Source organism: Macadamia integrifolia, chromosome 7 (assembly GCF_013358625.1).
Source record: "Macadamia integrifolia cultivar HAES 741 chromosome 7, SCU_Mint_v3, whole genome shotgun sequence".
Classification (NCBI taxonomy): domain Eukaryota; kingdom Viridiplantae; phylum Streptophyta; class Magnoliopsida; order Proteales; family Proteaceae; genus Macadamia; species Macadamia integrifolia.
In genome coordinates, this window is record NC_056563.1 from 20,540,807 (window position 1) to 20,552,642 (window position 11,836).

General features: G+C 39.5%; 1 protein-coding gene across 4 annotated transcripts in view; it reads left to right on the plus strand.

Moving 5' to 3' along the window:
• The window catches only part of LOC122084383 (probable manganese-transporting ATPase PDR2), a 58,423-nt gene that overhangs the window by 11,410 nt on the left and 35,177 nt on the right, over positions 1-11,836 (plus strand). For all 4 annotated transcript variants that reach the window (XM_042652601.1, XM_042652598.1, XM_042652599.1 and 1 more), the window contains 3 exons: positions 5,902-6,006; positions 6,145-6,255; positions 6,350-6,436. In XM_042652601.1, the coding sequence (XP_042508535.1) occupies positions 5,902-6,006; positions 6,145-6,255; positions 6,350-6,436 (303 nt within the window). The remainder of the gene's footprint in view (positions 1-5,901; positions 6,007-6,144; positions 6,256-6,349; positions 6,437-11,836) is intronic.

The following is an 11,836-nucleotide window of genomic DNA, read 5'->3' on the forward strand; positions in this document are numbered from 1 at the left end:
AACACTTGAGATGTATGGGATCAGCTTTACTCCATCAAAAATAACCGAAACAAAAAAAAAACAAAAACACGAATCACAAACAGGGTTTGGATTTTGTCAAGGGTTTTAAGAAAGGGCTTTGAGAATGAATCAAGGAACAAGGATGAACCACTGATCCAGGAGACCATTTTGCTCCGACAACGGTGAACTTTATTCTTCTTTGACGGGAGTAGAAATATAGTGAATGGCCTTAGGACTTAGGCACTCATATTGGCATCATAGAGGTAAGTATAATAAATACTTATATTTTTTATGTCTTCTTTTCTTTATATTTATAATTTTGTTTCATAATTATATATTTATATTATATGTTAATATGATTGATGATTGATGAAGATGAACTTAGTTTATTCACTTTATTGATTTATTTTCTTGATGAATATCTTACACTGGTATGAATCTGAACCTTTAATATTTATTTAACATATGAGTAATAGGATTCAACTAAAATTTGAGCAAAATAGATTGGTTTTATAAAAAAATTACACAGGAACGCTTTAGTCGATAAGGCGACGTTTTATGCCCGCCTCATCACTAAGGCGTTCTGAAAGACCCTCAAACGCCTCCGTCGCCTTACCGCCTTAAAAACTATGCCCTTATTACATAAACTCCAACACTGCCCCTCAAGTTGGAGAATAAATGTCATACATTCCTAGGTTGCATAAGAGGGTACTGAACTCGTGAGGAATGAGTCCTTTGGTGAAGGTGTCTGCCATTTGATCACCTGTCCTCAAAAAAGGAGTGCAGATGTTGCCAGAGTCAATCTTCTCTTTGATGAAATGCCAGTATACTTCAATGTGCTTTGTTCTATCATGTTGTATTGGGTTGGCAATGTTTATAGCTATTTTGTTGTTAGAGTCTCATAGGTCCTTTAGTGTCATACCCCAGCTTGAGAACCATCCGATGCAGCCAAGTGAGTTCACAAACTGCATGAGCCATTGCGCTGTACTTAACCTCTGCTCTAGATCTAGCTACAACCGATTGTTTCTTGTTCCTCAATGTGACCGAGTTACCTCCCACGAATGTGCAATAACTAGATGTAGATCTCCTATCAGAAATGGATCTAGCCCAATCAATATCATAATAACCTTCTACCCTCAAGTGATTGTTCCTGGCATAAAATAGTCCTTTTCCTAGAGAGGACTTCATGTATCTGATGACGCAGTACACAACATCCAAGTTCCCAACTCTTGGGTGAATGCATAAACTGGCTCACTACTCCACTGCATAAGAAATGTTTGGGCGAGTCAGATACAGATAAATCAGCTTCCCCATTAGCTTCAAGTAGTCCCTGCATCAACAAGGGAAGGGCCACAATCTTTTCCTAGCTTATGATTCTGCTCAATAGAAGAACTTGCCGGTTTACAACCCAACATTCTTGTTTCTTTCTACAGATCTAGCACAAATTTTCTTTGACATACGTTGATTCCTTTCTTAGACCTTGAAACTTCAATACCCAAGAAATACTTCAAGTGTCCTAGATCCTTGATCTCAAACTATTTAGCCAAATAAGCTTTAAGCCTGGCTATTTCATCATTGTCATCTCTAGTCAGCACAATATCATCAACGTACACAATCAATGCTGTCATGATGCCATTACCTCGCCGGGTAAATAATGTGTGATATGCTTGACTCTGGAATATCCATTATTCAGAATGGCCTGTCTGAACCTCTTAAACTAGGCATTGGGTGATTGCTTTAGAACATAGAGTTCCTTCTTTAGGAGACACACCTTACCATCGGCTGCCTGAAACTTGAAGCCAGGAGATGGTTGCATATGCACTTCCTCCTCTAAGTCTCCATGGAGGAAGACATTCTTCACATCCAAATGATATAAGGGCCAATCTCTATTTGCCGCCATATATAAAAGGACTCTTATTGAGTTATGTTTGGCCACAGGAGCAAAGGTCTCTTGTTGATCAATTCCATACACCTGACTGTACCCTTTGGCCACCAATCTTGCCTTGTACTTCTCAATAGCACCATCTGATCGACCTCTAATGGACCCCTTTGCTTCTAGGGTTCCAAGAGAGACTTAAAGAATGAAACAAAGATACTTGATCGACTCTCAAACCCGTGTACAAGCTCTGCTACCAAGTTAGAAATAAGAAGGACTACAATTAGTGATGAGGGAAGAAGAGAGAAGAGAGGAAGGAAGACGAAGGAGAGAGGATGAGAGAAGAAGGGGAAATGAGAGCAAAACGTGGGGAAGACTTCTTGCTCTTTCTTGCATATATTATGTTCAAACAAGTTTTAGGAATATTAGATAGACCATACAATTTAGGACAATATAATATAAAGATAGTTTCTGCACTACTCCTATTACATAAACTCTAACAATATCACCTCCACTTACGTTTAAATCAGATTGTGATGCAAACCAGTTTTTGCTAAAATACCTGTAACGTTTAGGTTGTTTCAATCAATTGAAGAGAAGTTGATTGGAATCTGATATTAGCCTGAAATCAACAAATTCACAAAGATCTATGGTCTGGTCAGTAGGAGAAAATCAGAAATTTTTTTTGGTGACATTGATGGAAGATTAAGGGCAAAAGATATGCAAATTGGTAGTAAGGAATAGAAGCTTAGGTAGCTGCAGGAGCAGTCTGTCACTTTTCCATTGGGTTAGTTTTGGATTTTATGTTATTTTGGTGTCATTTAGAAGGTTGTTAGGTTACCTATCCCATGAAACCAAGATCTTGCAGTCCTGAGTTGTATCAGGATATCAGGATGTTATGACTAAGGCTCTCTTTGGCATAGGCTATATCTAAGGCTCTCTTTGGCATAGGTTTCATTTATATTTATGACCTAGTTATGAGTAATCAATTATGATTATAGGTTATGGGCTATGAACAATAATTGTTTGGTTACAACTAGACATAATAGGTTATATAATGAAAAATAGGTTTGGTAATATTATTCATAAACAGTAATATATAAATATATTATATTATGTATGCCGGTCTCTCTCTGGTTCCTGGTGCCATTGTTTTCGGTAGACACTTGCTCTTGTTGATTTCGATGGGAAGATTGTCGACGAGGGACCGAGGATCCATGGTCCGTAGCTCAATCTTCCTGGTTCTATCGCCATGACTTCAACAAGCTTTCCACAGGTAGATCTCAGCTCCCTCGAGTCGTTGATGAGCTGAGGAAGCACTTGTTTGGGGGACTTGAGAGATAACTCTTTCTTTCTTCTAAGTTTCCTGGTGAACTTCTCCCCGCTGAAATTCCCCTTTGGGCTCGAGTTTGAGCAATGGTGAGAAGACCTGGGTTATCCCGCCAATTAGCAATGAAACGCCAAAGAAAGTTAACCTGCCCACCGCTCTTGCCGTTGCTTCTTTAGTAAGTTCTGGCACACTAGCGTGCTTATGGAGTTTCTTGGTCCTTTCGAGTGCTTGTATTGATATGCGTAAGTGTAGGCAATTTCGCCTTCCTTTCTGAGTGTACAAGAGCAAGTCTCCGTGAGCGACAACAGCTCATATATAATATTTTATATTCTATATTATATAATAAAGTATGTTATTATATTATATATAATATTATATAGTATAAAAGGAAGGGTTTTATTTTATATGATATGATATATATATACACAATATATATAATATAATAAAGGGAGAGAGAACTCTATCGGTATGGCGCAAGAAACGCCTGACCAATAAGCCAACGGGAGGACATGCGGGGGAATAATCAGTGCACACAGGTGGGGGGCTTCATGGTCTTTTTGCGCCCCCACCAGTCTGGACATTTCTTGTGTTAGGTTGGCAGGGTTCTTTTTCCCTTTAATAAAATATAATATGTTACATATATATTGTATAATAATATTATATTATTTGGAGTTGCAACGGGTGGGGGGATGCAAAGGGAAGGCATTGTTATAAAATCTTTGTTTTTACCATTTTACCGTACTTAATAACCAATTTAGCACATGTTCATTAAACATCCAACTCATAAACAACTATAAACAGTTAATGCCAATAAATCATGAACACCTCCTCATCTTTATGAATTTATTGGTATATTTATGTTTATGAATTTAAACTATACAAAAGAGAGCCTATTTATTGCAGGAGTGGTAGTTTGTGATGGGGTTTCGATTTTTGGACGCTTAGTTTGTTTAAGCAAGGTTATCTTAGTCTTTTATTTTATTTATTTCAGGGATCTATACTAACCATTAACTGCATTAGAATGGCATTGTCAGGATTTGTTACTATTAGATTACATTAGAAAGGCACCGTCAAGATTTGTTTTATAAAAGGGTTTTTCTTATGAGCGTTGTAAAGGCTAAAATATTGAATAGTTTCTCTTATTTTAATGGTATTGCAGTGATTATTCTCTCTCTTATTTTCTGTGGGTTTTGAGAAGCTTGGGTGCTATTTTGTTGATTTGGTCCCAAATTATTTCTTAATGCAAGAGAGTATATTACAAGATACTAACCCCCATGGAATATACCCCAAACAATAAAAGTGCACCTCACAAGGTAGAGATTTATGACACACAGAACTTAACAACCTCCATGGGTGGAATTACAATCAGAGATACTTAAGAAACAAAACCATAACTAACCCCATAAGGATGAAAGCAACTGAGGTTAAGGAACAAGAGTTTAATAACCCACACAAGACCCAACAAAATAGAGCCCCAAAAGTTACACCCAAAAATCCAAACCCTATGGGAGACAATAACCCTGCGCAGGGACATGGGAGAATACCTGCGGTTGGGGCTGTGGACCTCTGTTGAGGTTGAGACTTGGGTTGAATGTAGGCCTATAGGGGAGGGATAAAACCTCCAAAGATGAAGGGATTCTGCCTGCTGGTGTAGGGGATCTGCCGATTCTAGATTTCTGGCTTTTGGAGAGAGAAAAGTCAAGAACTCCAAGAACTGATGCTGTCCTGCTTGGGCAGGTCCGAGAGGAGGATCGAATGATCCTTTGAGCACTAGGAACAGCTGTTGGAAAGGCCTGACTGAACTGAGATCTGATGTGGACAGAGTGGCTGTCGGCTGGGCTGTCAAGAGAGAGAAAATCCAGCTGATCAATCCTTGTTTGTGAGTCTTCTTGGGCTGTCGATTGAGGTGCTTGGATGGACAGAATTAAAGTTTGAAGGGCAGATCTGGAACTCTTTATTAACAGCAAATAAAATAGAATTTAAAAGTGGAAAAAAGAGGAAAGAGATAAGGAGGGAGAGGGGGTGGCTATCTCAACCTGGGCTTCTCACCCATAGCTATCTCAGCTGCTCTAAGCATTTAGTTGCAAACTTTCTTTTATTCAAATCTGTCCAATAACAGTACATATGCCTCTCTATTTATAGAGGGGAAGTTTACAATCATAATATGACTAGGAGCTAGTTTCCAAAGAGGACTTGACACTCCTACTAGAACTAGGAATTCAAAATAAGACTAGGACTTGACTTTATGACTCCAACATAAAGTAGGATTAACTAATTAATAGTCAATATAAGACTTTAGAACCGACCAATGGCTTAATGGGCCTTTATTGAATTAAATAATAATTAATTAAACTAATGAATAAAATCCCGTTTTCCTACCTTTTACTCACATTTTAGGCACATTAAAGTGGCCCATTTCAAAGAAAACCCATGGGATCAAAGGCCCAACACATGCATAACACAACCCAGGGCTTATTTGCAATAAAATAAGCCCAAGTGACTTATCTACATTATTTCTGGTTTGCTTGGTTTCGTCCATTGATTACCTAGTACACTTGTCCATCCGGTGTCTTCTGAAATTATTTCTTTTTCTTACTGAACTCTCCTCTTTATCAACATTTAGTTTTTGTGGCAGGATTGCTTCATAAAATAAGTTAATGGTATTTATAATTTGGAAAAATGTTTGTTTCTTCAGGTTTCAATTTTGGGTAGGGGATTTGAAGAGAAGTTATCAGCTAAGCGGGATAAAAGCCATCTTCTTTTTGGTGGCACAAAGATATTGCAGCATACTCCAGATAAGGTTGTTTTCTTTAACTTGTAGAAGTATCTGATTATCATCGTCATATAATCATATTATTGTTTTCACTATTGCTTTTGTTTCTATGCTTGTTTTAGTATCCCTCAATTCTCACTTGTTGCTGTCATTTGTTGGAGTCAGTCCTCTCATCTAAAAACTCCTAATGGAGGATGCTTGGCCATTGTGCTACGAACTGGATTTGAGACTAGCCAAGGAAAACTAATGCGGACAATATTGTTTTCTACTGAAAGGGTAAATGATTTATAATCCCTAGAGTTAGTAATTTAGGAAAAGGAATCCTTTAATTGCACCCCTTATCTTTATTGATTCATGTTTGGTTTTTCAGGTTACAGCTAATAGCTGGGAAAGTGGGTTGTTCATTTTGTTCCTAGTTATATTTGCAATCATTGCTGCTGGTTACGTACTTAAGAAGGTATCTTCATTTCCTTCGGAATTTTCCCCATCTGGTTTCCATAAATTTTTCTTTTGGAAAGGAAAACCTAACTAGCCTTTGTGAACTTTCTCTTCATCACAAGATCACATCTCCATGCCACCTGGCAGAATTTGAACGAAAGCAAGTAGGTCCATGTAAAAGTGGACCTTAAATTCACCTCATTGGTCAAGCTTCATCCTGAAATAAGCACAGGAGGAAGTTTTAAAAGTGTGTTGAAGTTTCATACGATACAAAAATGCCATTTCACTATTCTGGAATGTAGTGGCATTTCTGTAATTTGTCACTTCGGACTTCATTTTAAGACACTCCCTCTACTCGTTTTGAGCTGAAAGTTAACCTATGAGATGAATGTCAGGTCCTCTTATCACATGAGCCCCCACATGTTTCTGAATGTTGTAGTTGTGACATGAGATCTGTTGTGATATGAGTTTCATCTTATGGTTATCATTATAATGAGGGAGTGATTTCCCTTGTTTAGCAAGGTAGCCTTAGCTTCGTCCACCAGGTATATATCTGTTGCTTGGAATTACAATTGGCACTCAAAATGTTATGGACAACTTCTGAACTATCATAAGTGTCAGTCCATCGGACGTTACCATATGTAAAATAAAGGTTGATTTGTCCTTATTCTGAAATATGGGAAAAATCCAGAAGTGTCATCCAAATGTGGTAGAAATAGCTGCTTGATAACAGGTTGAGGAAGTGTTTCCTTGTCAGCTGGACAAGAAAATGTCTTTCATTATATTATTGTTATTTTTAGCCCTAGTGATACCTTTCACCGCTTCTAAAGGTGAGGCCTCCTGGATGGCTCTAATTATCTGCCACATGGCAGCTCAATTGGTGCTCATATTTTGACTGTAAAAATTTAGCCGAAATGCATCTTCCCACAAGTTCCAATACAAAGATTTGAGAAATGGTTAAAACTGAATGATGGTAGTAGTTCTCTGGTGAAACTTGGACCAGCAGGTATTGGAGGTGTATTTAGGAATGTAAAGGGTGATGCAATTACACACATGTAGGGTTATTTTTGTAATTTTATTGCAATTAGATTATGTTAGCTGCTGTAGGATTAAGTATTTGGTAGAGTTTGAATTCATTCAGTCTTTGAATTAGTTTGTGATAAAGATACTAGTTAGAGATATCATTCTTCTTTTACAGCTCATCTCAACTCAGCCTTATCCTAATTAAATGGGGTCGGTATATGGACCCTTTTTCTCCAATCAGCTCTATCCAAAGCCATACTTGTTACTAGTCCTAAGCTATGCATGTATTTCCTCACCACTTCTCCTAGAGTATCAAATCACCCCTCTGTACTGGCACATTCAAAGGCCTCCGTTGCATATGTCTCGGCCACCTCAAACAACTTTCTCGCAGCTTGTTAGGTATTGAAGCTACTCCTAAATCAGCTCCAATTTGTTCATTCTTTATTCTATCGTTTGTCTTTCACAAAGCTATTTAATAGCTATGAAAGTATGAAACCATCCATTGAGCAGATTGTAAGGCATTGAATTAAGTTACATTTGGTGGATGTTGCTGTGGTATGCCTGCTTGTCGCATAGTTTTTCTTCCTCCTTTGATTCAGATCAGGTTTTCCTCCTTCTCCAGGTCTGGTTCTTCCCTGTAATCCTCTCTCTCTCTCTCTTATTATATTCATCTCCCTTTTATTGTTCTTCCTTTATTTTATTATTATTCTGTCATTTCTTATTCCTGCTATTTTTCGTCTTTTTTATACTGTTACCAGTAATATAGGAACCGAGTTGAGTGACTTACAGACCCATCATACAAAGTTGGTTTTCCCTGACATTATGAGCGATTGAGTGTCAGTTCATCACCTAGGGCGACCCAAATGTTAGGTTCTTGTTTCTAAAAACAGTTTCTACTGTGAAAAATTTTCCTGCAACCAGAACACAGTTCTACACTTCTACCTTACCAGCAAGTCAAATTTCAGCTGATTTCCTTTGAATTTAGAGTTTCTGGATCCTTCGATTGCTTGCTGAAATCAGTAGGTCCTCAAGATTCTGACCTCCCACTAAAGTTTTAGCCTGATCAGAACTCTCCTTGATGAGTTCGACCCCCTGAACCTATCCTGGTTTACTGCTGTGCTCTCAGTCGAGAGGTTGAAGACACCCTCCCACTATAAGTGTTAAACCCTTTTATCTATATTTACATTTAAGCTCTTCTAATCCTTAGTTTATCCCATTCATTCACCTCCCTCATTGTGACCCGGGATAGCATCAAAGAGTCTCATCAGGCTGGTTTTCTCCGGTCCTATTGGCTGTGGCTATTAGTTTCTGCTGTACTCAGGGCAGTCATTCAAGGCCTGCAGTTAGCTATTTCTAACGATTGGTTGGATGCTATTCTTGAGCGGGATTCCAAATCCATGGTCAGTTGGTTTAGGTATAACTCTGATGGGCCTTGAGGTTGGAGTTATATCCATCTCATTTGGAGAGTAAGGTCTGCAGATGGCACCCTCTTTCCCTGTCAGTTGAAGGGTTTGATGTGGATATGGATTCCAAGGACTGAAATCGGATCGCTTAGGGCCCACAAGAATGACTAAAAATCTCAAATTTAATGGTTGAAGGGTATTCTTGTAATTTCAGAAACAAGCAGGGCCTTAGAAATAATTATATGGTAGCTGGGGTAGTTCTAGAACTAAAAATTTAATATGAGGGCTTTATTCTGGAATTTTAAAGCAAATGGGTTTAAAAGAACAAAAAAAGTTCAGCAAGGGGGGGTTTTATGTAATTTTGAAATGGCCTTACTTGTAATATGGAGAAACCACCTTCTTCAACCTTAAGTCAATACTGAAAACAGAAACCAGTGGTAAAATTAAATCTCAGGTCGATAGAACTCAACCGATAGGCCTCGGTTTGGGCTGATCTTCCAAACGAAGGCTACCAACCCTGTGGCCTCTTGATTTCGACAGATAGATATCTCAAACAGCAAGCTTCAATGAGGTAAAACAAGTTTTGAACTTCTCCAGGCGGCAAGCAAGAACCAGATCTGAATCTGAGATCGATTTCTCACAGCAGAACCAAGCTTGGGAGGAGATCTTCTAGGGTTTGTGTCGCCTAGGAGGTAGCAACCTTCGGTCCAAATCTCAGACCTGATCGATGGGTTTTCAAGGTTCAGCAACATGTTTTGTACACCTGAGTTTACCGCCCAGAACAGAGCATGGACAACAAGCAAAGAAGAAAAGGGAACCAATAGAAGAAGATAAGAGTGGGAAAAGAAGATTTCAGAGAATCAGGGAGGGGGAAAACAGCCCACGGAAGCCATGGTTTTCATACCAAATTTCAATTCTTTAAAAAAAAAACTTCAAATTTAACCACTGAGTTCATCCATTACATGACTAATATAAAGAAAAAAAAATCAAACAATTAATGGAAACTACTTGAAAATGGAAACTATTCTAAAATCAGAAGCTAGCTAATTTCATAGAAAATTATTTCTAAAACAAAATAAAATCAAATCAAAAGATTTTTTTTTCTAAGTCGATTGTGCAACTGCATCAGGGTTGACATCCCCTACTTCCCCTGCATTGCCTTCGATGGGTACTGCTTCCTTCCCCTTTCCTCCCTCCGTCGAGTGTGGGGTTTAACCTTTCATTGAGCCCTCAATCCTTCCTCCCCCCCTTTTGCCTCTCCCTTACACAATGCCTGGGGTGGGGTCCCTCTATATTTAATTCTTCCCTCCCGTCCCCCCTTTGTCTCTTGTCTCCGCTGACCTTAATTGGCCAGCTCCTTTGCTCGGCCTCCCAAACCCTCTTCCTTATCCCTTTAAGCGATGGACACATTCCACTCTCCTAGGTTCCTCCGGCCCATCCCACTTGGCCCACCTTTGTTTGGCCCCCCTAATTTTGCACGAGGGTTGGTCCCCCATGCGCCCCAGATCAGCACCCATCTCTCTCCCTCCAACCTCCTGTGGTCGCTCACCGCCCCTACGTGTTTACCACTGGCGCGAAATAAGCTCCCCTTATCCCAAGAAGGTCCTACCGGGACTATTCCTTGACTTGCACTGAGAAATTTTGCCTCTTAGTATGGAAATCCATGGTCATGCCTTTGTTGTGACATCTTGTTATGATTTGGTGGACCATTGTGCATTTTGGGCCCTCCTTTCTTGGGTAGCACACTTTCTTTGAGATTGGGTCTAATTGCCAAGTTAGTGTCAGGCCTTTTTCCCCCCCCCCCCCCTTTTTATTGTGTTGTGGTTGTTTGGCGCTCTTCCCCTTCCCTTTCGCAGGCCTTTGCCTCGCCCCTTGTAAAGGCTGGGCCTTGTAATTTGTTTGTGATTTGCTTGTTCTCCCCTTCCCCTTCTTTCCTTAGCTGATAAACTTTTTGGCGTGAGAACCCTGTTTGCTTGTGTTCTCCCACGCCTAGACACATGGGGTGGGCTGTCGGGGCAGGGGCATCTTTTCACAGCCCGCCCCATGTGTCTGGTCGTGGAGAACGCAAGTGGACAGGGTTCTTTTTCCCTAAATTTTTTATTCATCCAAAAAAGGTGGTCTTTATTACAGCAATGGAATTTCACCTTTTCTTGGAGGCTTCGGTCAGCCAAGTCACTTGGTGATCAGCATGCTAGGGAAGGGATAAATGGGAACATTTTGCAAGTGGAGACATATTCAGTTATACTATCATGTAGTTTCACCACCTCTTCCCTTATACTTCTTATTCTGTATTCCCTGGGGCTTGTCTTTATGGGTGCTTGCTGCTGTTTTTGTTATGCTGTATTGCTGTTCTTTATCTCTATTTTTCATCAATATAAATTCTGGTTATCGATTCCAGAAAAAGAAAAAAGGATTGAAAACTGAACTTCCCAACTTTCGTGCGATGGCTGGAATACAAGGGTGATGCAGATACGGCTGCCCTTTCTTGGTTGGACCAGCATGACCGGCTTTGGAAGCCAAGAGCCAAGAAGAATCGGTCCAGCCCAGGGTTTTGGTCCAACAAGGGTTGGAAATAAAATTAGTAGTTTACCTAGTATTTTATTTCATACTTTTAGTTTCCAGACTTGAACGTAGGAGTAGGATTTATTTCCTTGCTTTGGTTTCCTTTTTATAGTGGTTTCCTAATTTAGGCTAGTTTCCATTCCAGTTAAGTTTCTAATTTCATGTTCCTATTTTCCTATATATTGGTTGTAATCGACTGAAGATTTAGAGAGCAATTTGATTATTGAATGAATGTTTGAGTGTGATCCTCCTTTTCTCCATCTCTACTCTGATTTCCCCTTCCTTCCCTAAGGGTTCTCTATCAACTTGGTATCAGAGCCGAAGGATCCTCTCCTTCGTTCTCCCTCCTTGTTCCATTCCTTTCCCTTCCCATCAACCTGCTCTTTCCTTCCCATCTTCTCCCTATTCTCTCTTCCGGTTTCTGTCGAGAC